Below are 26,401 nucleotides of genomic sequence, written 5' to 3' on the forward strand. Positions count from 1 at the left end.
GCGTTACCTAGGGAGGTGGTAGAATCTCCTTCCTTAGAGGTTTTTAAGGTCAGGCTTGACAAAGCCCTAGCTGGGATGATTTAACTGGGAATTGGTCCTGCTTCGAGCAGGGGGTTGGACTAGATGACCTTCTGGGGTCCCTTCCAACCCTGATATTCTATGATTCTATGATTCTATGAAAAACATTGTCATGGGTGGTTTTGGGTACATGTCGTCAGTTACCCCTCCCTCCCTGAAAGCAATGGCAGACAATCGTTTCGCGCCTTTTTTCCATGTGGACGCCACACTGCTTTCAGCAGACGGTGCAGTAGGACTGCTAACCTTCGTCGTCATCCACTGCTTCTGCTGCCACTCTGCTCTCCTGCTCTCCTGATGCTATGAATCCACCTCGCAGGTCCTCTATATGACCGTCGTCATCCACCGCTTCCGCTGGCACTCTGTTCTCCTGCTCTTCTGGTGGTCTCGTGGGGCCGATTCCACTGCAACTCTGCTCGGCTGCTCTTGTCTCACCATACCACGGCAAGCGTGCAGCCCACTCAGCTGTTGTGTCCTGGCAGCAGACGGTGCAGTAGGTCTGCAAAACTGGTCATCCAACCACCGCTTCCCCTGCACCTCTGCTCTCCTGCAGACGCCATACACAGGCAAGCATGGAGCCCGCTCAGATCACCACGGCAGTTGCAAGCATTGTAAACACCTTGCACATTATCATGCAGTATATGCAGAACCAGAACCTGCAAAAGCAGGCGAGGAGGCGATGGCAGCGCAGACATGAGAGTGATGAGGACATGGTCACAGACTTCTCTCAAAGCACGGACCCCGGCAATTTGGCCCTGGTGCAATGGGGCAGGCTCATGCAATGGAACACCGATTCTGGGCCTGGGAAACAAGCACAGACTGGTGGGACCACATAGTGTTGCAGGTCTAGGATGATTCCCAGTGGCTGCGAAACTTTCACATGAGTAAGGGCACTTTCATGGAACTTTGTGACTTGCTTTTCCCTGCCCTGAAGCGCAAGAATACCAAGATGAGAGCAGCCCTCACAGTTCACAAGCGAGTGGCGATAGTCCTCTGGAAGCTTGCAACGCCAGACAGCTACCGGTCAGTCGGGAATCAATTTGGAGGGGCAAATCTACTGTGGGGGCTGCTGTGATCCAAGTAGCCAACACAATCACTGAGCTGCTGCTATCAAGGGTAGTGACTCTGGGAAATGTGCAGGTCATAGTGGATGGCTTTGCTGCAATGGGATTCCCTAACTGTGGTGGGGCTATAGACGGAACGCATATCCCTATCATGAGACCGGACCACCAAGGCAGCCAGTACGTAAACCGCAAGGGGTACTTTTCAATGGTGCTGCAAGCACTGGTGGAGCACAAGGGACATTTCACCAACATCAACGTGGGATGGCCGGGAAAGATACATAATGCTCGCATCTTCAGGAACTCTGGTCTGTATGAACAGCTGCAGCAAGGGACTTACTTCCCAGACCAGAAAATAACTGTTGGGGATGTTGAAATGCCTATAGTTATCCTTGGGGACCCAGCCTACCCCCTAATGCCATGGCTCATGAAGCCATATACAGGCACCCTGGACAGTAGTAAGGAGCTGTTCAACTATAGGCTGAGCAAGTGCAGAATGGTGGTAGAATGTACATTTGGACGTTTAAAAGCTTACAAGCACAGTTTACTGACTCAGTTAGACCTCAGCGAAAGCAATATTCTCATCGTTATTACTGCTTGCTGTGTGCTCCACAATACCTGTGAGAGTAAGGGGGAGACATTTACGGCGGGGTGGGAAGTTGAGGCAAATCGCCTGGCTGCTGATTACATGCAGCCAGACACCAGGGCGGTTAGAAGAGCACAGCAGGGCGCACTGCGCATCAGAGAAGCTTTGAAAACCAGTTTCATGGCTGACCAGGCTACGGTGTGACAGTTCTGTTTGTTTCTCCTTGATGAAAACCCACCCCCTTGGTTCACTCTACTTCCCTGTAAGCCAACCTCTCTCCTCTCCCCCCTTCGATCACTGCTTGCAGAGGCAACAAAGTCATTGTTGTTTCAAATTCGTGCATTCTTTACTAATTCGTCACACAAATAGGGGGTAACTGCCAAGGTAGCCTGGGAGGGGTGGGGGAGGAGGGAAGGACAAGGCCACACTGCACGTCAAAACTTATTGAATGCCAGCCTTCTTTTGCTTGGGCAGTCCTCTCAGTGGGGTGGTTGGGTGCCTGGAGGCCCCCACACCGCGTTCTTGGGCGCCTGGTTGAGGAGGCTATGGAACTTGGGGAGGAGGGCGGTTGGTTACACAGGGGCAGCAGTGGCAATCTGTGCCTTTCCTGCACCTCAACCATACGCCGGAAGATATGTGTTTGATCCTCCAGTAGCCTCAGCATTGCATCCTGCCTCCTCTCATCATGCTGCCGCCACCTGTCCTCTCGTGCGTCCCTACTGTCCTCGTGTTCATTTTGTGCTTTCCTGGACTCTGCCATTGTCTGCCTCCATGCATTCTGCTGAGCTCCTTCAGTTTGGGTGGACTACATGAGCTCAGAGAACATTTAATCGCGAGTGCTTTTTTTTTCACCTTCTTATCTGCGCTAGCCTCTGGGATGGAGATGCTAGTGGCATCATTGAAACATTTGCAGCTGCGGGAGGAAAAAAAGGGAGAGTAAAATTGAAAAAGACACATTGGCCATTTAAAAGGAGGGGCTGATGTTTTCGGGTTAATGTGCAGCACAAACCCAACTAACACCCCCCCCACACCCAATTCTCTGGAATGTTCGCTTCACCCCTCCCCCCACCGCGTGGCTAACAGCGGGGATGATTTCTTTTCAGCCACAGGCAAACAGCCCAGCAGGAACGGCCACCTCTGAATGTCCCCTTAATAAAATTCCCCTGTTTCAACCAGGTGACCATGAATGATATCACTCTCCTGAGGATAACACAGAGAGATAAAGAACAGATGTTGCTTGAATGCCAGCAAACACCAAGACCACACTCTGCCATGCTTTCTTATGCAATGATTCCAGACTACGTGTTACTGGCCTGCCATGGTAAAGTGTCCTACCATGGAGGATGGAATAAGGCTGCCCTCCCCAGAAACCTTTTGCAAAGGCTTTGGGAGTACCTCCAGGAGAGTTTCATGGAGATGTCCCTGGAGAATTTCCACTCCATCCCCAGACACGTTAACAGACTTTTCCAGTAGTTGTACTGGCCGCGAATGCATCCCAAGTCTTCAGGGCAAATTAATCATTAAACACGCTTGCGATTAAGCCATGTATTATACTTACAAAGGTACACTCACCAGAGGTGCCTTCAAGGTCCGGGAGCCCGGATTGGGAGGGTACTGTCTCCAGGGTGATAAACAGTTCCTGGCTGTCGGGGAGAACGGTTTCTCTGCTTGCCTGGTGTGCGCTATCTTCAACCTCCCCCTCCTCATCATCTTCCTCGTCCCCAAAATCCTCATCCCTGTTGCATGAGACTCCCTTGAAGGAGTCCATGTACAGGTGTGGGGTAGTTGTAGGGGCACCCCCGCGAATTGCATGCAGCTCATCATAGAAGCGGCATGTCTGGGGCTCTGACCCCGAGCGGGCGTTTGCCTCTGTGGTTTTTTGGTAGGCTTGCCTGGGCTCCTTAAGTTTCACACGGCACTGCTGCAGGTCCCTGTGATAGCCTCTGTCCTTCATGCCCTTGGAGATTTTTTCAAATATTTTGGCATTTCGTCTTTTGGAACAGAGTTCTGATAGCACGGATTCATCTCCCCATACAGTGATCAGATCCAGTACCTCCCGCTCGGTCCATGCTGGAGCTCTTTTGTGATTCTGAGACTCCATGGTCACCTCTGCTGATGAGATCTGCACAGTCACCTGTGCTGATCAGCTTGCCATGCTGGCCAAACAGGAAATGAAATTCAAAAGTTCGCAGGACTTTTCCTGTCTACCTGGCCAGTGTATCCGAGTTGAGATCACTGTCCAGAGCGGTCACAATGGAGCACTGTGGGATAGCTCCCGGAGACCAGTACCGTCGAATTGCATCCACACTAACCCAAATTCGACCCGGCGATGTTGATTTCAGCGCTAATCCCCTCGTTGGGGAGGAGTATAGAAATTGATTTTAAGAGCCCATTAAGTCGACAAAAATGGCTTTGTTGTGTGGACATGTGCAGGGTTAAATAGATCTAACGCTGCTAAATTCGACCTAAACTCGTAGTGTAGACCAGGGCTGAGAAGAGTAAGACTGGAGAGTGTCTTCCATCGACGCAGCGCAGTAAAGACACTGCAGTAAGTCGACCTAAGCGACATCAATTCCAGCTATGTTATTCACATAGCTGGAGTAGCGTAACTTAGGTCGACTTACTCTAGTAGTGAAGACAAGTCCTCAGTAATATTCCTTATTTTTTCTGCTTAAAGTTCACATACTTTCAAGTGATATGCCGGCTACTCAATGATTATTACCTTTGTCATTTCTTATCGTCTTGCATACTACTAAATGTGGCTCTCAGTCATGATTCTAAAGCAACACTTGTCCTCACCTCCCATGCCTGAAGTCATTCATCTGTGGTAAGCCCAGGAGGCATAACCAATTAATAGAAAGCAATCACATACTAAATATAACATATAAAGCTCTGTGTGGTTTGGGTTCTGGCTATCGTAGGCCTTGTCTACACTACAAAATTAAGTCCACCTAAATTAGGTCGACGTACATCCTCCACAGTAATTACTGTGGCAGTTCATGTCTACACTATGCCTCCTGGGAAGTGGTGCGCATCCTCACCATCATGGGATACCAACAGCCCAAGCTGTGAGCCCCACGCAGGGCTGATAGCCAGCAAGCAATGTAAGTAACGCAGTGTCTACAGAGATACTGCGTCACCCTAACTACATCGACCTGTGTAGTGGGCGACTTATACTGGTGGGAGCAACATTGTACTGTAGACACTTACAGAGTTAGCTCAATGTAAACTGCCTTACGTTGACCTAATTCTGTAGTGTAGACCAAGCCTCTGACTACCGAGCTTCCTAGGGATAACTGCAGCAGTGGAAATTAGCTGATGGGTCCATGCTAACAACCCTTAGATTGAATGTCTGGAGGTTAGTGAAGGCTCATGGATTTGGAATTCATTTCCACTGTTCATATCTGAAGGAGGTGCAGTCTATCAAAAAGTCCATCTGTTTACTCAGGCTTTTGCTTCAGAGGGTAAAGGTGGGAGATATTTAGATTATGTTTAACAGCTGGATTCTGTGACTGAATCTCATTTTAATAAAATGATATTAACTAATGTTGTTGTGTTTTTAAGTTTCATATATGCAGAGTCAACTGTGATGGGTGCACTTTTAAAAATGGAAAAATAGATTAGTAACAAATTAATTTATATAGTATACACTCTAGTATACAATCCATAGACAGTTGAAACAAATTATTTTTGAAGATACCTGAATGTACACTTTACATTATAACCTGAATTACAAAATGTTATATATTAAAAAAAACAACAACCTGGATTGATCAGCTTAAATCAAGCACTAGATACTTAAACATGTGAGAACACTCCCAGCTAGTTTTTTCCTATTTTTAGGACATTAGGTCCAGTCTGCATTCTCATACTTGTCCTACTTGATACAAAAACAAACATATATACTTTACAATATGGAAGCTTTACAAATGCCAAAAGCTGCAGAGTTATCATTTAGCTGGTAATTATCTTAAACTATTTTGTCCCCTCACCCAGATAGAGAACACATGAAACAAGTGACTAAAGGCAGGACAACCCACCAGTATTACTAATCCAATCCAGGGTCCTGAAACAATTAAGTAATGCTTTCCTGCTACTTCAGCAATTTTTAAATAAAATGGTGGTTTGTGATTTCTTATTTTCACATTGACATCCCTACTTCTTTCATCATTTTACTAAAACAGATTCAAGCATTATATTGTGAAGCAGCATGGCTTCTTTAGACTTTTCAAACAGAACTTTTTTTTAACATGTAGCAAATAGGAGAAAATTCTCTTGAAACTGTATTAGTTCACTAAAGAAAACAAGTTATGCTTTTTTTCTGGAGGTGTTCTGGTTTAGTTGAACGTGCTAAGGACCAAGGTGCTAAGAACTTAAAAATTTCTTGCTGAGCCTTAGGGATGTTCATTATTTTATCTGATTATCATTTACAGAAGGCCAATGGCATTTTGGGATGTATATGTAGGGGCATTGCCAGCAGATCGAGGGACGTGATCATTCCCCTTTATTCGACATCGGTGAGGCCTCATCTGGAGTACTGTGTCCAGTTTTGGGCTCCACACTACAAGAAGGATGTGGAAAAATTGGAAAGAGTCCAGCGGAGGGCAACAAAAATGATTAGGGGACTGGAACACATGACTTATGAGGCGAGGCTGAGGGAACTGGGATTGTTTAGTCTGTGGAAGAGAAGAGTGAGGGGGGATTTGATAGCTGCTTTCAACTACCTGAAACGGGGTTCCAAAGAGGATGGCTCTCGACTGTTCTGAAGTAGCTGATGACAGAACAAGGAGTAATGGTCTCAAGTTGCAGTGGGGGAGGTTTAGGTTGAATATTAGGAAAAACTTTTTCACCAGGAGGGTGGTGAAACACTGGAATGTGTTACCTAGGGAGGTGGTGGAATCTCCTTCCTTAGATATTTTTAAGGTCAGGCTTGACAAAGCCCTGGCTGGGTTGATTTAGTTGGGGATTGGTCCTGCTTTGAGCAGGGGGTTGGACTAGATGACCTCCTGAGGTCCCTTCCAACCCTGATATTCTATGTTTCTATGATTTATGATACAGTGTTTACACAGTTTGCAAAACTGCAAATAAAATGGTTCAATTACTTTTACAGCAAGAGTAACTGCTTTGGGATAAATTTTGAAGAATGCTTGTTTGCAAGTAACAAGATAGCATCAGTGTTTGAAGGGATATGCACTGATCTCAATCATGCATCATATTATTAAATAAATGTGAGCTACAGCAGACACTCTGCTTTTTTATTACAGTTATATGACTGGCACTACTCCCATTTCCTTTATTCAGTGAATAATAGCATTTAATATTGTCAGGACAGGTTTCAGAGTAACAGCCGTGTTAGTCTGTATTCGCAAAAAGAAAAGGAGTACTTGTGGCACCTTAGAGACTAATCAATTTATTTGAGCATGAGCTTTCGTGAGCTACAGCTCACTTGAAGTGACCTGTAGCTCACGAAAGCTCATGCTCAAATAAATTGGTTAGTCTCTAAGGTGCCACAAGTACTCCTTTTCTTATTGTCAGGACAGTACTTACTATTCTAGAATGATTTACAAATTTCTAAAGACTTAAGAAAAATAAAAGGACTTCACTTCATCTGCTACAAGTTACATGTGCAGTTCCCTAAGGCTAGCCATATAGATGTAAAAGGTTCTGCTAGGTCAAGAGTGCTCCAAGACAACAAACGATATTCACTCCAGGACCTGATGCAGTGTCAGATGATGATATTCAAATGTATTCTTCTAAAGTTATCTTAACTCTTTGAGTGAAATCCCAACCCCACTAAAGTCAATGGGATTTTTGTCATTTATTTCAGTGGGCCAGGATTCAAACTCTGGTGCAGGCAGTTAGGCCTGGTCTACACTAGGAAATCAGGTTGATCCACAGCCCGCGCGATGCAGTTAAACTGACCTAACCTCCCAGTGTAGACAACACTAGGTTGATGGGAGAATTCTCCTGTCGATGTAGCTACTGTCTGTCAGACAGGTGGCTTACCTATACGAACGGGAAAACCCCTTCTGTCAACAGCACTGCAGTGGTTCCACTGCAACGTTTTAACTGTAGACAAGTCCTTAGGCTTTGCTCACCAAACTGTCAGCAATGAGTAGAGCAGGAATCAATTACACAACAGTAATAATAAATAAATAATAATAATAACCCTTCTTAAAGTACAGTTCTTGGCCCAATAATCTTTTTAAAAGAGAGATCCAGAGTTAAGGCAGAAAATATGGGCACAGTTCTTTGAGGTATTGAGAACCTCCTGCAAGGTGCTAAGCACCCTCAACTCCCAATGGAACTTGTCTCATGCCAGTAACTCACACCACTGTGCTTAAAGAAGGGCTTAATTCCGCTCCTTCTGAGGTTAATGGAAGTTTTGCCATTGACATCAATGGGAAAAAGACTGGGTCCAATTACTTTTACATATCAAATATGCTATTATAACTCAATGTAAAAAGCTGGAAGTCCATAAATCTGATTTTCTTTCATTGTGGAATTTACAGTTTTAATCAGGCTATTAATATTAATTTGCAACAAATGTTTTGTATAAACATCCCTGTCTTTTTATGCTTTTTTAATATATAAAGGAAAGACCAACTTGCAAATGTATGAAATATTCTGATCAATTTTAGCTCAATGACATGATTCATTTTAATAACTCTTCTCTTGTGTCAATATTAGTTTGCATACTAAAAAGTCAACATTATATAATCTAAATACTCTATAGTACATGTGAAGTAATCTAATGGAACTTAGAGCATGTGTTAAATATGCAAACTAAAAAGGCTTTCAAAAATAGCTTTTTTAATATCAGTATCATGACCTTTTTTATTTGGTAAAGGTAGTAATCTTGTTGACTAAGTAAGTTATTTTTATGTGTGTGTTCTTTGAGATATGGATGATACTTCCTATAGAAAGCTTGTCTATTTCTTTTTCCTAACTAGTCAAGTAAAATAATTACTTGTCTTGTTTTATTTCATTTAGTTAGTTAGTTTTGTGGCCAGCAAAATCTTTTATTTTTTTCCAAAATAAAAACAAAAAACAAAACAAAATCCCAAAGCAGTGTTAGAGCTGAAGGCTCCAGTCCTTCAAAGGGACTACTCAGGTGCTTACATTTAGGCAGGACTAGAGTCTTCGAAAGCAAGGGCTTGATCCTGTGCCCACTAAAGTTAACAGTAAAATTCTCACTGGCTTCCATGGTGCAGGATCAGGGCCTATACACACACTACCTTTTTGTTTTTGACACTTCTAAAATATATAAATAGCTGGAACAACTTACACAAAGATAATAAAAATAAACAAATGTATGTTTCCCAGTGAGATGTTGTACGGCAAACTCTAAGCCATGGCAAATTTTTAGAGCAAGTTATAAACAAGCATGATAGGTCTGGCTTAATGGTTAGAGTTCACTTGCTTAGTTTTTGTTTTTGACAAAACCCTAACACGAGAAATATACTGAAAAGCATTTTTATTCTCAGCACAAAACGTAAGCATTCCCTCTACAGTGTTGGAAACTAACACAGAACAGCATTATTGTGCATAAATATCAAAAAGTGGGCTTGACTAGAAACAAAAAATGAAACTAACCCGCCTAGTTATATTGTTCAAACTGGTAAAAGTGAAAAAAGTAGGCAAACATCTCAAATGGTGAAAAGCATATTAAAAACTCAATCCTGCATTCAGACACTTGAGTAATTTTGCTCACATAAGGTGTTTTATTAAAGATACATACTTGCCTAATTGCTTACAGGACTGGGGCATATATATTTAGAATCCTTTCATGTGAAATACTCTACATTCTTAATAGTTAGAATATTTAACATATATTATTATCTTAAGTCTTCTTTTAACAATGGTAGTGCTACTTTTGGTCCTGATTCCGTAACTGTTCTCTGAGCCAGATCCACCTTCCATTAAAGTCAAAGACTCCCACTCAATTCCATGGGAGCAGAATTGAGCTCATATTGGGCCAGACCCTACAAGAGCTCCATGTATCACATTCCCTTGAAGATAACACCCAATATAAGGGTTAATGCACAGGCTAATGGTGACTACCAAGCTGGAATTCAAATGAGGAATTCTGATGCTGCATTATTCTGGCATATTTTATGATAGCTTCATAATCCTTCAATGGAACTGTAAGCTAGTAATTATCATTTACTCTTGCACTGTCATTTCTAGTCTACAGAAGGGGCTTACTCTTTCAAACCCTTATTTAAATAATAATGATATTTAGCATTTTCATAATGTTTTATATGCTACACCATTGTACAGGCATTAGTTAATTAATCTGACATGAATCATCCTTATTTGTGCAGGTAGTTTCACTGAAATCAATGTGACTATTTGCAGCATGATAAGAATTAACCATGTATATTTTTGCAGGATCAGTGGTTATATATTTTCAACATTTTATATTCTTATGACTTTGTGATATTAAACTAATAGTAAAGAGAAGATCAGGTGTAAAATATAAAAATGGAATTTGGATTCTAAAGTGTCTGTACTTTCAGCTGTTGCACTTATGCAATGGAATCAAGATTATATAACATGAGTCTGATTACAAAAAATATGGCTCTCATTATACAGTGCATGGTTTCTATTACAGGATAGTAATCTATCACAGATTATCAGGCTATAATTGACAAGTATATATTATATTACTATTAATATATATTTTAACTTGCATTGCACAGTACATGGCTTTCAAATTTCCCTATTAAATTATTGGCAATAATTTTAATAGACCATTTTTACTTTATCTCACAAATACACACCAATTTACATACATGACTTTTTCGTATTGAATACCTAAGATCAAACTGCTGGCAAACCTATAATAAATTTTGGCTTGAACAGGTTTATTTCAACAAAAAAGAAAAACTTTGCTTTGAAGAAACCATCCTTCCTTTGCAATCAGAAAACAGAATTTTATTTCAGAAATCCTTTTGGTGATTAAAAGAAGATTGTGAAATTTTACAATGTGTTCAAGACTAATGTTTAATTGATTAGTAATCTAAGTATTTTATTTAAAATGTTTCATATTGAGCCATGTTATGAATAAACAAAATATTTAAAACAAAATTATACTATCAAACCTTCCTTTGACCCTTTTCAGTTTAGGGGTAGAAACAAACCACAGAAAAATATTACAATAGTTTAAGAACTGGTTTGATAGATTTTAACATAATACTTCTCAATCCTTATTCAAATACAATGAGAAACATGATCACTGTAAAAAGAGTGAAAAACAAATAATGGGACATAACAAAACAGATCCTACTGAGATTTAATATACCATGGATCTATTATAAATTAAGTAAGCCTCTTTTTTATGGGTAGATGTTTCTTTGAATTCCAAGGTGACCTATGGAAATTGACATCTTCAAGTGAAACAAGGCATACAGTATGAACTAATTGAATAAATGAGTAGCAGACCCAGAGCCAAACTGAAGGAGGAGGTGAGGACTGTGGAAGTGTCTTTCCCAAAAGGGTCAGGCAAGGTTCAAGTAAAGTAATCTAAATAAACACCTCTTTATGGGCCAGTCTGTGAAGCTACTGATGAGCAGTTACTCACACAAGCAGTCCCATTAATGAATGTGAGTAAATCTGTAACAATAAAGTAATTATTTATTAAACAAAAGACCCACCCAAAAGATATCCAGTGAATTTATTTCCCTTTGTCCAAAGGAAAAAACACCATTTTCCATTGTCTACTATTGCTAGAGGACATGGACCTGTGTGTGTGGGCTATGTGGAAAGACAACATTTCAAGGACACACTAAATGATCAGAAAACCACCTTCCATAGACACAGGCAACTTGCCCATTGTAGTGAACATAAAGAAGGACTGGCTACAGATCTCACAAAAAATACTTATTCATCAAAATCTCACTTCCAATGGTGTTCTAAGGGAGAGAGAGAAAAAGGAACACAACAGTAATATTTCTTCTTGGCTAAGAGCAAATGGAGTACCATTTGATATCTAATACATCCTCTGTTGAGGACCGACATATTCTGTTCTGGCTGGAGGATCCAAAAGATCTTTTCCAGGGCTAGCCATTATGAACCCAATGTATAGTGAACAATTATTTGATTAGTTTTTTAGACAACAAATTTAAAGCTGCACAGCAGTGTTGATAGCTCAGCACTGGGCAAGAATTGTAGCTTGAGTGTAACTAATGTCAAAGAGGCAAACCTATGTTTAGAGCTATCAAAAACCAGGTGCTGAGGGAGACCCAATAATTGCCCACTATCCCATCCAGTAATTTATCTGTGCAGTGCTTGGGAGGCCAGGAAGAAGCCAGACAAAAAGTCTGGAAGCAGCAGTTCAAGGCAGTGTATCTTAATACAGTGATATTTGTGTAAAGTAGGAGGCCAGCAAGTCTAGGCTGACTAGTGGAGGGAGGCTTTAGTTCAAGATAGAACAAATGACACCTGAAATCTGGAGGATAATTTGCTCAACACAAAGGGATTGTCTGCTGGGGATGGCTCTTCCAGCATCTTTCACTACCCAGCTAGCAAATTATAATGTCAGCTACAGGACAAAGTATATAAAAGGAGAGATAAAATCATTCCTTTCAGATCTCTCCACACCCTTTCCCCCGTTGTTACCGTTGCATATAACTGAAGCCAGAGGCTCTCCAAGCACCTGACCCACATGACTGACCCTATCGCCCCTGTACAGCAGGGAAGTGTTATTATCCCAATTTCACTTAGGAACAGGGAGAACAGGTGACCCATCACCTTGGTATCTTGACCTGGCCAAGGTCATACAGGGAGCCATTGGCCCAGGAGGTCAGGGCCAGAGAGTAGGCTGTGCGGGAACTGCGGCTTAAACCCCTGCAAGTAAGGAAACAGCTGACACCGCACTGAACCCCGGGTCCCCAGCCCCTTACCTGACCCTTCACCAGGCTGGCTGCGAACTGCCTCATGACCGCCTCCACGGTGTAGGCGCTGGACCAGCCGCGAGGGGTGAGCAGCTCCATGCAGATGGCCCCGCCGTCCAGCACGTAGCCGTTCTCCAGGCGGGGGCTGAGCACCCTCATGAAGGGCGGCGAGAAGGGGAAGTTGTCGGGGAAGGTGAGGTTGAGCAGGATGAACTCGGTGTTGGTCTCCTTCATGTCCTGCCACAGCACCGAGTCCTTGTCCACCTGGTGCAGCTTCACGTTCCAGTCGAACAGGCTCTCGTCCACCAGCTCCACAGAGATGAAGCGGTCGCTCAGCCGGGCGATGTCCTGCAGCTCCTTCATCAGCCGCCGGCTCCGCACCTGCGTGCAGTGCTGCTGCCTGCCCGAGGGCGCCACGGGGGCAGAGCCCGACGGGGGCGGCACCAGCGGGGCAGAGCCGGCCCGGCCGCCGCTGCTCCCCCCCGGCAGCAGCTGCGGCCTGGGCTCCTTACCCGAGCCGGGCTCCTTGGCGCTGTGGTGCGGGGGCTTCTCCTTGTGGTCCCCCGAGCCGGGCTGCTGCGGCGGCTGCTTGGAGAGCTCCAGCACTTTCTTGGCCTTGTTGCCCGCTGGGCTGCCCTCCTTGCTGGGGCTGCTGCTGCTGCTGCAGCCGGCGCTGCCCTGCTGCTTGTTGCTGCTGTTCTTCTGGCTGCCCTTGGCTCGGAGCGAGGAGCCCTGCTGGCTGCTGCGGTGGTGGTGATGATGGTGCTTGGGATCCTCCGTGTCCCTGTTGTGCAGTCGGATGAGCCCGATTTTCCGGAGCAGAGTGGCCATGTTGTGTTTGGCGGTTTCTGTTGGAGCCGCTGCTTGGCGAGCCCCGGCGTGGCCCCTCTGCAGAGAGCAGGGCGCTCCTCGGCGTGAGTGAGGGCGACGGAGACGTCTGAGCCCGGAGCAGGGAGGGCGGGAGAGACAGAAAGACGATGGGGAGAGGCGATGCTGCTTCTGCTCAGACGCCTCCTTTCACCGGGGCTGCTGCTGGCAGCATTGCAGCACTGTAGCCGCTGCCGGAGTCACCAGAGCTCCACTGCTATGGCCATAACCCCCCTCGAAAGGGGGGAACCCTCTCCACGCACCGCCCCCCCCCCCCCGAGAGGTGCTTCTCCTGCAGATGGCCGGCTGCTTCCCGACTAACCTGCAGTTAATATCGAGCCAAGCCACGCCACGAGCTCTGCCCGCGGGATTTACCCTTCGCTGCCTCCTCTCCGCCCCCCCCCCCCTTTCCTTCCCTCGCTAGCCTTGGACCTGCTCAGGTACCAGATTTCCCTCCTCCTCCAGCTGGTGAGTTAATGTCGCTCTCGATTCTGTCGGCTGCAGGTTTCTCCCTGCGAAAGGTGGGATCTGTTCGGCTCCTGAGTATCGCCCTCTGCCTCCCCGTTTCCCTCTCAGCAGCGGCAGCCGGACAGCTCCTGGCCCTGGCTCTTTGTTGTGGAATCCGCTACAGCCAGGCTCGGGGCGCTGCGCGTGCCGCAGCCGACGGGGCTAGTTTGGGCTGACGGAGTAATACAGCGAGAAGGCGGGTGAGGGGGGCAGGGGAATCTCCGATCGCAGCCCAAGGCGCCCTTCGCCCTTCCCTCCGTTTACCTTCTCCTGGCACAGGGGGAGAGAGCGCTTTGGGGGGAGCTGCCCCCGCACCACGGCCGCCCTGCCTTGTTTCTGCAGGTTCTCCGCTTCTGCGGAGCTGACATTGCAGAGGCCGCTCAGTCTGTTGCTGTGCGAGCGGAGGAGGAGGCGGGACCCTGGGGAGGGGCCAGGCTGTTACTCGCATGGGGGCAGGAGACACTGGCTGGACGAGAATTAAAATGTTTCTTTAATAATGGTGGGGAGTTGGGGATGGGCGCCCCTTCATCCCCTCAACATGAACAGATTTCTCAGCCCACCTGCTCCCCCCAAACGCCAAGGCTAATGTGGCCCCATGGGCTTGTGACTGTGCACAGAGAGAAGACAACCGACCGTATCAGAAACGTGATCGCTGGGTGCTGGATCCATACAGCTGCTTTCCCCTTCAAAGACTGAAAAGGGAAGAGAGAAACACTTTCAGATGGGGAGGAAGAAAGGCAAAGGCTGAAGAATAATTATAGCTATTCACCAGTGAACACATAGTAATAGCCAGTGTGTGTGTCCCTGTTGGTATTATATTCTATAAAATCTATGTCAAGTCATTACCTGATGAAGGAATAAATCTGTTACAGTATTAGATGTCCTCTGCCCTTTGGTGTGCCCTGGGGAGGCCTCCACCAGTGCCAGGTTTACAAGGGTGCCATGGAGCCGGGCCCATGCTCAGAAGGGGACCTGGACTGCTCCGGTTGTACTGCGCCCCAAGACAACATAGGCCTGCCCCCCGAGGGGAAAGGGCATGCTGGCAGCACAGGGCTAGTTGGCCACTGTGTGTCTGGCAACTGCTGGTTTGTGACTGGTGCCCTCGTACTGGGCTGGGCGGAGGGGGCTGCCCCTGCCATGCTCCATTGCCCCTGGCTGGCCCTTCACTCCCCCCACCACGCTCCATTGCCTCCATGAATGGGCCCACAAAAGGTTAATCTGGCCCTGGCTTCCACTCTGGTTTGGAAGAGCGGCCTGTATTGGGGAGGGATTTGTGAACTCCTTTAAGCCGTTTTGGAAACAATGTGAAGGAAACTTAGCAGGCTTCTTAAATGATATGTGCAAATTATAGTATGTTGTCAGCAGCAACCATATTTTTTGATCTGCGTAACTGCTTCTTGACACAACTGTAAGGAATTTTGGAGACACCCTTTACTTTTCATCCTTATTTTTTTCCCCTGGCTATTAATTTAACCTGTAACTCGTTTTGTCAGGTGATACTGCATGTGACAATATAGCATGTTACGACCAGTTGCAATAACCATTTTTTCACGTTATATAGTGTAAAATGCAGATTAATTTAATACAAACAGAGGAAACAAATTAATGACAATTTTATTGGCATAATTTTAAAGAGCTCTTAGATATCAAGATCCTAAAAATAATTAATCAGTAGCATTATACAGGTTGAACCTCTCTAGTCCAGCATCCTGGGACCTGACCAGTGCTGAATCAGTGAATTTTCCGAACCACGGGAGATCAATGCAGAGTGCCAGCGGGTCTCCATAGGTGCGGGAAATAGGGGTGGTGCAGGGGGTGATGCATCACCCCCAGGCTTTGCACCCAGTGTGGCCCCCCCCACCCGGGGACTCTGATGCCGGCCCCAGGTCTCAGCTGCCGGCCCCTCGCCCAGGGTCCCAGCTGCTGTCCCCAGGTCCTCCCCATCCCTCCCAGAGTTTGGATGCCACAAATCAGCTGTTCGCAGCACTCTGGAAGCATTGGGAGGGAGGGAGGAGGAGTTGGTAAGCGCGAGGCCACCAGTATGCAAGCGGCGCTGGGGGACGGGACTGAGGGGGGAGCTTGGCACCAGCCCTGGAGCACCCACGGAGTTGTCGCCTATGCCGGACCATGGATGTTAGCGGACCAGGGAGTGCAGGATTAGAGGGATTCAACCTGTATTGATTTCTCAGCTATGGTATCATTAAAGGCCTTATCCTGCAGGTGAAGTCAGTGATCCAGTGAAGTCAGGTTTCAGAGTAACAGCCGTGTTAGTCTGTATTCGCAAAAAGAAAAGGAGTACTTGTGGCACCTCAGAGACTAACCAATTTATTTGAGCATAAGCTTTTGTGAGCTACAGCTACTTCATCGGATGTCAGTGAGAGTTTTGCCTTCAGTGGAAATAGGATGGGGTCCAAAAGGAACACTGATGGCTTTAAAAATCATTTAAAACAAAACAAAGTTCCTTACCTCTGTTATAAATGACACTTTGATTATTAAAACTCTAATCATTTTAAACATCTATGCTGTTTGTTTACTGGTTGCCTTTCTTGAAGCTTAGACAAAGATAGTCAGTTTCAGACCTTTTAGACATCTTTTTATATCATGCCACTGATGTAAATAGCCTAGTTGACCTTATAGTAGTGGAGGATCATGCAAAGTGGAGCTCTGCTCTGTCTCTTTGCTCCCTAACACATTCCCTCCTTTCAGCTATGCTAGGGGAAGGGAGGTTTTTTGTGTGGGGATGGGACAGAAGGACAAAGCTGACACAGGAGGCAGAGATCTCACTTGCACAAGAGGAGTTCTCTGATGGCCATTTATGGCCAATATCAGTCCATTTTGTACACTTGAGCAACTCAAAGTAGACACAGTGGGTAGGAGAATCCGGCTGCTAGTATAGATAGGTTTTTTTGGCATTTGCCAGCATTTTAAGCACTGTGTCCACTAACACTGCTCAAAACAAAGATGTAATTTACTTTTGATACTTAAAACATTGGCTGCAGCCTATGTCCTGTCTACATTAAGGCTCTCAAAGTTGCTGGTGTAGCTGACACTAGTGTTAGTGACTGAGGAATTTTTGTCAAATTTCCCTAGTGTAAGCAAGCCTGAAAATAGCTGGGACCCCGCTCAATGAGGGGTTCAAATTTCATAACAAATACACTGAAATGAGTCCACAACTGGATAAAGAGTTTGTGGAGTACACAGAGCACTCTACTATCCTGTGAGTAATGGCAGATGCCAAATGGCAACATACTATACACTGATTCTTGCCAATTGCCAACCACATCCCTGTTGGCCACCTTGACTGCTGCCAATCTCCACACCCTAGTTCACACTGAATGCAAACTCCATCCTCTTGAATTCCTGTACTTCCTCCACACAGCCACAATAAAGGTCAATCACAATCCCTGTTATGGGCAAAGAGGTCTTTTCCAACTCCTCTAAGATCTTCTCATCACCCTCCTAAGAGATACTCTATCTTACCACCAATTATTGGGCTTGATGCAAGGTAAAATTCTATGGCCTGTGTTATAAAGGAGGTCAGACTAAGTGATCACAGTGATCCCTTCTGGCCTTGGAATCCACGAGTCTATGAATTCAGTGAGCTTTGGCTAAGCACCTGAGAATTTAGCCCAGGGAACTTCTTGCATAAGAACAGCCGTACTTGTCTGAGTAAAGGATGGGATCCTGGCTATGATGCTATTGAAGTCAATAGCAACATTTCCTTTGATTTCAATGGGAAGTGAGATCACACCCTGACACATGAATATACCACCCTGCCAAATTGCAGTCAGGGATTGCTTAGTTCTAATTATTGCATGAACAAATTGGTAAACAACCAAACAGTATGAAAAATATACTTGTACTATATAACCCTCTGAATCTGGGCACTTGGTAATTTCTGGTCTCTTGAATAAATAACGTCTATTTATTGTGTGGTACTACAGTTCCCATGGTTCAGATAAAATGAAGGAGAATGATTAAAATGATTCAGGTGTATGCTCCCATGCAGCAAGCGGAAGACAAAGAAATGGAACACTTCTACAAAAAGCTAGAGGAGGCAATGCAGAAAGGGTCCACCTATACAATCATTCAAGGGGACTGCAGTGCAATAATAGGTGGAAAGGAGAGTGAGAATGAAAAGTACATGGGAAAATTCAATAAAGGTGTAAGAAATGATCGTGGCATACGTCTGGTTGCATTCACAGAGGCAAACCATCTCCACATAATGAACAGAATATTTCAAAAAGAACAACTGCGTTGGACATGGAAAAGCCCAGATGGAGTCACACTGAATCAGCCGGATTATGTATTGATGGATACAAGAAAAATCTTCAACGATGTAGCAACAATACGAGAATGAATTATGTGCAAGGCTCAGACCATCCTATGTTGGGCTCAAAACTATGCGTTGACAATGCCTACAAAGATGAGTCAAGAGAAGCCAGAAACCGAAGCACAAATGGCACTTCAACAAAGAAGCATTTGCATAGGAAGTGAGTGAAATGGACCTCGAGTATAATGTCAACAAGGACATTGATGAGGACTATGGAGAGTTTCTCTCTCAGATAATCTCACCAGCTAAGAAGGCAAAGACATTGAAAACACTTGGATGCAAGCAGAGGATCACTGAGGAAACTGAATCTGATGGAGAGGAGGATGCGCATGAAATTAGAAGGAAAAATGGGTGAAGAATACAGAACACTGTGCAAAGAAATTTGCGTGAAGATCAAAGAAGACCCTGAAGACTTTAGAAAGAAGAAATTGAAAGAGGTGGTTGGAAAGAACAAGCATCTGAAGAAGGTAGAAAAAGTTGTTAGGCTGAAACATGTTATCCCACAGAGCTGAAAGATTAAAATGGTCAAAGGACATTGGAAAGGAGCAAGATGAAGGAAATATGTACAAAATTCTACAATGATCTCTACTCCTCGCATGTCAATGTCCAGCATACACTGCTGCAGCAGGCTACAGAAGAAGTTCCCGACATTATGTGGGAAGAAACTGAATACGCAGTTCATAACATAAAGAGAGGGAAGAGCCCGGGAGTGGATGATATTTGGCCAGAATACCTCGAAGCAGGGGAAGAGACTCTCTTCAAAGCGTTGGCGCAATGATTCACCATCTCCATCAATAACAAGCATATTCCAGATGCATGGAAGAAATCGAAAACAATACTATTGATGAAGAAAGGCGATTCAGAAGAATTGAGCAACTACCATCTGATCACACTCCTCTCACAAGTGTATAAGGACTTCACCCACGTCATACTCAATCAGGTTAAGAAGGATCTTGAATTCACAACAGCAGAGAACAAGCTGGTTTCTGCTCAGCGTATTCAACAATTGATCACATTTACTCAGCTCGGCAGCTCATCGAAAAATGCAAGGAATCATAGAATATCAGGGTTGGAAGGGACCTCAGGAGGTCATCTAGTCTAACCCCCTGCTCAAAGCAGGACCAATCCCCATTTTTTGCCCCAGATCCCTAAATGGCCTCCTCAAGGACTGAACTCACAACCCTGGGTTTAGCAGACCAATGCTCAAACCACTGAGCTATCCCTCCCCACATTGTGTATTGCATTTGTCGACTGCAAAAAAGCATTTGACTCAGTGGAGACTAACGCTGTTCTCAACACACTCAATGAAATCTGAATCGACCCAAGGTAAATTGAGCTGCTGAAAGAAATTAACTGCAATTGTTTGACAGAGATAACATTATTCAATGTCCCCTGCATTATTGTTATACATAGAGGATTCAGACAAGGTGACACAGGGCATGGCTACACTGGAAACTTGAAAGCGCTCCTGCGGCAGCGCTCCTGCAGCAGCGCTTTGAAGTGCGAGTGTGGTTGCATGCGGGCCCTGGGAGAGAGCTCTCCCAGCGCTCCTGGTAATCCACCTCCACAAGGGGATTAAGCTCTGAGCACTGGGAGCACGGCTCCCAGCACTCGGAGCCTGTTTACACTAGCGCTTTAAAGCACTCTGACTTGCTGTGCTCAGGGGGGTGATTTTTCAACCCCCTGAGCCAGCAAGTTAGAGCGCTATAAAATATAAGTGTAGCCAAGCCCTCAATCTCACCAAAGCTATTTGCAGCAATACTGGAATCACTGTTTAAGAAATTGAACTGGGAAAAAGAAATCAGAACTGATGGTAACGCATCTTCTCTTTGCTGATGACTGGGTAATATTGGCAAAGGGCACAGCAGAACTGGAGAACAAATTGCAGCAACTGCAAACGTTTTTGCATGATATCGGGTTGGAAGTAAACATGTTGATGTGGATGCAGAATGAGCATTGTGCAGCAGAAATCATCACTATAAATGGGAAAGTAATCGAGGAGGTCGACAAATATATTTATCTGGGACAGCAACTGAACAGACTCAACTCATTCAAAGGGTAATGCAGTAGGAGAAGAAAGGTGCTGTATACAAGTTTCAACAAAATAAAGACGTCTCAAATGGATGATGAACTGCCCGTGAAGAAAAGGAGAGAACTGTTTAATTCCACTGTTCTGCCAGCAATGATATACAGAGTGGAAAGCTGGTCAACAACAAAAGTGGAGGAAGAAAAGTTCACTGTCACCCAGAGAGCAATGGAAAGGCAAATGTGTAAGATATCACTCCATGATCACATACCTAATGAGATCAGAAGGCATACAGAAGTGACCAATGTAATGCAGGCGATGTACAACGCAAAGCGGAGATGGGTGGGTCATGTAGACCAAAGGAAGACAATAAGTGGACAACCTGCATCAGTGACTGGAGCCTCACAGACCACAAGCAACCGTTGGGCAGACCAAAAATGTGCTGGGACGATCCCATGACAAAATTCTTTGGCCAGAAATGGAAAGAATGTGCTCGCAACAAAATGGAATGATGTGGTGTCAACTTGCATTCGTGGAGAGACGGACGAGGACAAGCTAGACAAAGGTGACTGCTTTATCTTTTATGCAATATGCATTAAATTTTTTATGATAAGTTTACTGACAGAACAAAATGTTCCTTGTAACTTGGTTGTCTGGGTGGCACCCCCTTGTGGCCTGCGAGGCCCTGACTACTCCACTGTGTGTCCCTGATGGTTGGGTGTTGCCCTTCACAGATCCAGTATTGTGGCACCTTAGTCCTCAAACCAAGGCACATTAGTAGGTCTATCCCTTCTGGGGTGTTAGAGTCCAAACAAAGGAAAACAATAAATCAGGGGCATCCGAGGATGTGTTGGATGGACTGAGCTATTCTGCTTCAGGCTTTTCTCTGTGTGCTAGTCCTTTAGAATCATAGAATATCAGGGTTGGAAGGGACGTCAAGAGGTCATCTAGTCCAACCCTCTGCTCAAAGCAGGACCAATCCACAACTAATCATCCCAGCCAGAGCTTTGTCAAGCCTGGCCTTAAAAACCGCTAAGGAAGGAGATTCCACCACCTCCCTTGGTAACCCATTCCAGTGCTTCACCACCCCCCTAGTGAAAAAGTTTTTCCTAATATCCAACCTAAACCTCCCCCACTGCTGTTATACCAATAAAATAAAAACCAGCAGGATCTTATTAAAGGGGAAAAGGCAAAATACCACATTTATTGTGAATACAGAAAGAATCCTAGTAAGCAGTTAGTTATAGCTATAACATTCCATTCAATCTCATATTTATTCACACATTCATTCATACACACACACACACACACACACACACACACACACACACACAGAGGTTCTGCAAGGTCGTTATCATAGTTACCAGCCTTAGAGTTGCTCATGCCAAGCCACTGGCCAGGTGGCCTGGACATGAGGAGGGAGCAGGGCCTTGTCAGATGCTCATCTGATGCTCCTGGAAGTTGGTTTGCAGAATCAGACCCCAAAGTTCTCACTTTCTAGAGTCCATTTGTATAGGAATTTCTTCCTATGCCAGTCTATGGGAACTGCTTCATCATGCTGTTGCTGAATCAATCAGCAGATAGCACATTCCTGACGGCTCCGTGCTGCTAGATGTTATCTTGTTCTTTGGTTCTCCCATTCTTGAGGCTGTTGGGTGGATTCCAGTCTGCCCTCCGGGGGTCGTCTCGTTATTTCCACTTGACGCCTTCTTCAGACGATGGACACTGGATTCTTAGGCTGGCACCTCCCTGATCATTCAGTTATTATCCACACCAAGCATTCATCCACATACATACTCTATCTCTATTTTAATCATAATTGTTAATACAACAAAAGGGCGGGGAGTCTCTGGGTGCTGTTTCTGTTGTTACAGAGTATTGCTTTGAATCTCTCTGTGTGAATTGCTTTGAGAACAGACTCTGTCTTAGAATGTACTAAAGCAATTAGCAGCTTGCAAGTTTCACACATAGAGGGAGAGAAACAGTACCAAAAACCAAGAGACCTCTTAATTAGTAATACCCTGGAATTTAAACTATGGGGAATCAAACTCATTTGTGATTTTAATACAGAACTTCTTTAATATGATCCAACACTGCAACTTGAGACCATTACTCCTTGTTCTGTCATCTGCTATCACTGAGAACAGTCTAGAGCCATCCTCTTTGGAACCCCCTTTCAGGTAGTTGAAAGCAGCTATCAAATCCCCCCTCATTCTTCTCTTCCGCAGTCTAAACAATCCCAGTTCCCTCAGCCTCTCCTCATAAATCATGTGTTCCTGTCCCCTAATCATATTTGTTGCCCTCCGCTGGACTCTCCAATTTTTCCACATCCTTCTTGTAGTGTAGGGCCCAAAACTAGACACAGTACTCCAGATGAGGCCTCACCAATGTCAAATGGAGGGGAACGATCACATCCCTTGATCTGCTGGCAATGCCCCTATTTATACAGCCCCAAATGCCATTAGCCTTCCTGGTAACAAGGGCACACTGTTGACTCATATCCAGCTTCTCTTCCACTGTAACCCCTAGGTCCTTTTCTGAAGAACTGCTGCCTAGCCATTCGGTCCCTAGTCTGTAGCTGTGCATGGGATTCTTCCGTTCTAAGTGCAGGACTCTGCACTTGTCCTTGTTGAACCTCATCAGATTTCTTTTGGCCCAATCCTCTAATTTGTCTATGTCCCTCTGTATCCTACCCCTACCTTCGAGCGTATCTACCACTCCTCCCAGTTTAGTGTCATCTGCAGACTTGCTGAGGGTGCAATCTACCCCATCCTCCAGATCATTTATGAAGATATTGAACAAAACCGGCCCCGGGACCAACCCTTGGGACACTCCACTTGATACTGGCTGCCAACTAGACATGGAGCCATTTGATCACTACCAATTAAGCCCAACGATCTAGCCAGCTTTCTGTCCACCTTATAGTCCATTCATCCAGCCCATACTTCATTAACTTGCTGGCAAGAATACTGTGGGAGACTGTATCAAAAGCTTTGCTAAAGTCAAGGACTTTCCCTTATCCACAGAGACAGTTATCTCATCATAGAAGGCAATTAGGTTAGTCAGGCATGACTCGCCATTGGTAAATCCATGCTGACTGTTCCTGATCACTTTCCTCTCCTTGAAGTGCTTCAAAATTATTTCCTTGAGGACCTGCTCCATGATTTTTCCAGGGACTGAGGTGAGGCTGATTGGCCTTTAGTTCCCTGGATTCTCCTTCTTCCCTTTTTTAAAGATGGGCACTACATTAGCCTTTTTCCAGTCATCCGGGACCTTCTGCGATCGCTGTAAGTTTTCACAGATAATGGCGAATGGCTCTGCAATCACATCTGCCAACTCCTTTAGCACCGTCGGATGCAGTGCATCCGGCCCCATGGACTTGTGCTTGTCCAGCTTTTCTAAATAGTCCTGAACCACTTCTTTCTCCACAGAGGGCTGGTCACCTCCTCCCCATAAGGTGCTGCCCATTGCAGTAGTCTGGGAGCTGACCTTGTTTGTGAAGACAGAGGCAAAAAAAGTATTGAGTACATTAGCTTTTTCCACATCCTCTGTCACTAGGTTGCCTCCCTCATTTAGTGATGGGCCCACACTTTCCTTGACCTTCTTCCTGTTGTTAACATATCTGAAGAAACCCTTCTTGTTACTCTTAACATCCCTTGCTAGCTGCAACTCCAAGTGGGATTTGGCCTTCCTGATTTCGCTCCTGCATGCCTGAGTAATATTTTTATGCTCCTCCCTGGTCATTTGTCCAATCTTCCACTTCTTGTAAGCTTCTTTTTTGTGTTTAAGATCAGCAAGGATTTCACTGTTAAGCCAAGCTGGTCGCCTGCCATATTTACTATTCTTTCTATACATTGGGATGGTTTGTTCCTGCAATCTCAATAAGGATTCTTTAAAATACAGCCAGCTCTCCTGGACTCCCTTCCCCTTCATGTTATTTTCCCAGGGGATCCTGCCCATCAGTTCCCTGAGGGAGTCAAAATCTGTTTTTCTGAAGTCCAGGGTCCGTATTCTGCTGCTCTCCTTTCTTCCTTTTGTCAGGATCCTGAACTCGACCATCTCATGGTCACTGCCTCCCAGGTTCCCATCCACTTTTGCTTCCCCTACTAATTCTTCCCTCTTTGTGAGGAGCAGGTCAGGAAGAGCTCTGGCCCTAATTGGTTCCTCAAGCACTTGCACTAGGAAATTGTCCCCTACAGTTTCCAAAAACTTCCTGGATTGTCTGTGCACTGCTGTATTGCTCTTCCTGCAGATATTGGAGTGCTTGAAGTCCACCATGAGAACCAGGGCCTGCGATCTAGTAACTTCTGTTAGATGACACAGGAAAAACCTGAGTGTCTCTGGATTAAGTTTAGAAGTGTGTGCAACAAGAGTGATGTAGTGGTGGGAGTCTGCTATAGACCACCGGACCAGGGGGATGAGGTGGATGAGGCTTTCTTCCGGCAACTCACGGAAGCTACTAGATCGCATGCCCTGATTCTCATGGGTGACTTTAATTTTCCTGATATCTGCTGGGAGAGCAATACAGCGGTGCATAGACAATCCAGGAAGTTTTTGGAAAGCGTAGGGGACAATTTCCTGGCGCAAGTGCTAGGGGAGCCAACTAGGGGGGGCGCTTTTCTTGACCTGCTGCTCACAAACTGGGTAGAATTAGTGGGGGAAGCAAAAGTGGATGGGAATCTGGGAGGCAGTGACCATGAGTTGGTTGAGTTCAGGATCCTGACGCAGGGAAGAAAGGTAAGCAGCAGGATACGGACCCTGGACTTCAGGAAAGCAGACTTCGACTCCCTCAGGGAACAGATGGCCAGGATCCCCTGGGGGACTAACATGAAGGGGAAGGGAGTCCAGGAGAGCTGGCTGTATTTCAAGGAATCCCTGTTGAGATGAGTCGAAAGAATAGTAAATATGGCAGGCGACCAGCTTGGCTTAATGGTGAAATCCTAGCGGATCTTAAACATAAAAAAGAAGCTTACAAGAAGTGGAAGGTTGGACATATGACCAGGGAAGAGTATAAAAATATTGCTCGGGCATGTAGGAAAGATATCAGGAGGGCCAAATCGCACCTGGAGCTGCAGCTAGCAAGAGATGTCAAGAGTAACAAGAAGGGTTTCTTCAGGTATGTTGGCAACAAGAAGAAAGCCAAGGAAAGTGTGGGCCCCTTACTGAATGAGGGAGGCAACCTAGTGACAGAGGATGTGGAAAAAGCTAATGTACTCAATGCTTTTTTTGCCTCTGTTTTCACTAACAAGGTCAGCTCCCAGACTGCTGCGCTGGGCATCACAGAATGGGGAAGAGATGGCCAGCCCTCTGTGGAGATAGAGGTGGTTAGGGACTATTTAGAAAAGCTGGACGTGCACAAGTCCATGGGGCCGGACGAGTTACATCCAAGAGTGCTGAAGGAATTGGCGGCTGTGATTGCAGAGCCCTTGGCCATTATCTTTGAAAACTCATGGCGAAGGGGGGAAGTCCCGGATGACTGGAAAAAGGCTAATGTAGTGCCAATCTTTAAAAAAGGGAAGAAGGAGGATCCTGGGAACTACAGGCCAGTCAGCCTCACCTCAGTCCCTGGAAAAATCATGGAGCAGGTCCTCAAAGAATCAATCCTGAAGCACTTACATGAGAGGAAAGTGATCAGGAACAGTCAGCATGGATTCACCAAGGGAAGGTCATGCCTGACTAATCTAATTGCCTTTTATGATGAGATTACTGGTTCTGTGGATGAAGGGAAAGCAGTGGATGTATTGTTTCTTGACTTTAGCAAAGCTTTTGACACGGTCTCCCACAGTATTCTTGTCAGCAAGTTAAGGAAGTATGGGCTGGATGAATGCACTATAAGGTGGGTAGAAAGCTGGCTAGATTGTCGGGCTCAACGGGTAGTGATCAATGGCTCTATGTCTAGTTGGCAGCCGGTGTCAAGTGGAGTGCCCCAGGGGTCGGTCCTGGGGCCGGTTTTGTTCAATATCTTCATAAATGATCTGGAGGATGGTGTGGATTGCACTCTCAGCAAATTTGCAGATGATACTAAACTGGGAGGAGTGGTAGATACGC

General features: G+C 45.3%; 2 protein-coding genes and 1 pseudogene across 2 annotated transcripts in view; 1 reads left to right on the forward strand and 2 right to left on the reverse strand.

Annotated features, from left to right (window-relative positions):
* The window catches only part of UBE2QL1 (ubiquitin conjugating enzyme E2 QL1), a 33,977-nt gene extending 20,221 nt beyond the window's left edge, over nucleotides 1–13,756 (reverse strand). Inside the window, exon 1 of the mRNA XM_074945076.1 lies at nucleotides 12,630–13,756. Within this exon, the coding sequence (XP_074801177.1) occupies nucleotides 12,630–13,451 (822 nt within the window). The 5' untranslated portion in view covers nucleotides 13,452–13,756. The remainder of the gene's footprint in view (nucleotides 1–12,629) is intronic.
* LOC141981563 (myb/SANT-like DNA-binding domain-containing protein 7) lies at nucleotides 274–4,146 on the reverse strand. The gene is made up of 2 exons (XM_074943203.1): nucleotides 3,295–4,146; nucleotides 274–2,635 (listed from the first exon to the last, which is right to left on the reverse strand). Exons 1-2 carry the CDS (start codon nucleotides 3,821–3,823, stop codon nucleotides 2,571–2,573), a joined length of 594 nt encoding a protein of 197 aa, XP_074799304.1. The 5' UTR covers nucleotides 3,824–4,146; the 3' UTR covers nucleotides 274–2,570.
* Nucleotides 13,757–13,913: 157 nt separating the features above from the next.
* LOC141982743 (uncharacterized) lies at nucleotides 13,914–19,463 on the forward strand (annotated as a pseudogene).
* Nucleotides 19,464–26,401: the final 6,938 nt, after the last annotated feature.

The sequence above is a fragment of the Natator depressus genome, chromosome 2, assembly GCF_965152275.1.
Source record: "Natator depressus isolate rNatDep1 chromosome 2, rNatDep2.hap1, whole genome shotgun sequence".
Taxonomy (NCBI): domain Eukaryota; kingdom Metazoa; phylum Chordata; order Testudines; family Cheloniidae; genus Natator; species Natator depressus.

What these genes read in the sequence shown, in the direction of transcription:
- LOC141981563 (XM_074943203.1), bottom strand. Translation starts at nt 3,823, where the DNA reads ATGGAGTCTCAGAATCACAAAAGAGCTCCAGCATGGACCGAGCGGGAG. An exon ending in GGACCTTGAAGGCACCTCTG is followed by an intron (nt 2,636 to 3,294) that starts GTGAGTGTACCT and finishes TTCCTCCCGCAG; the next exon opens with CTGCAAATGTTTCAATGATG.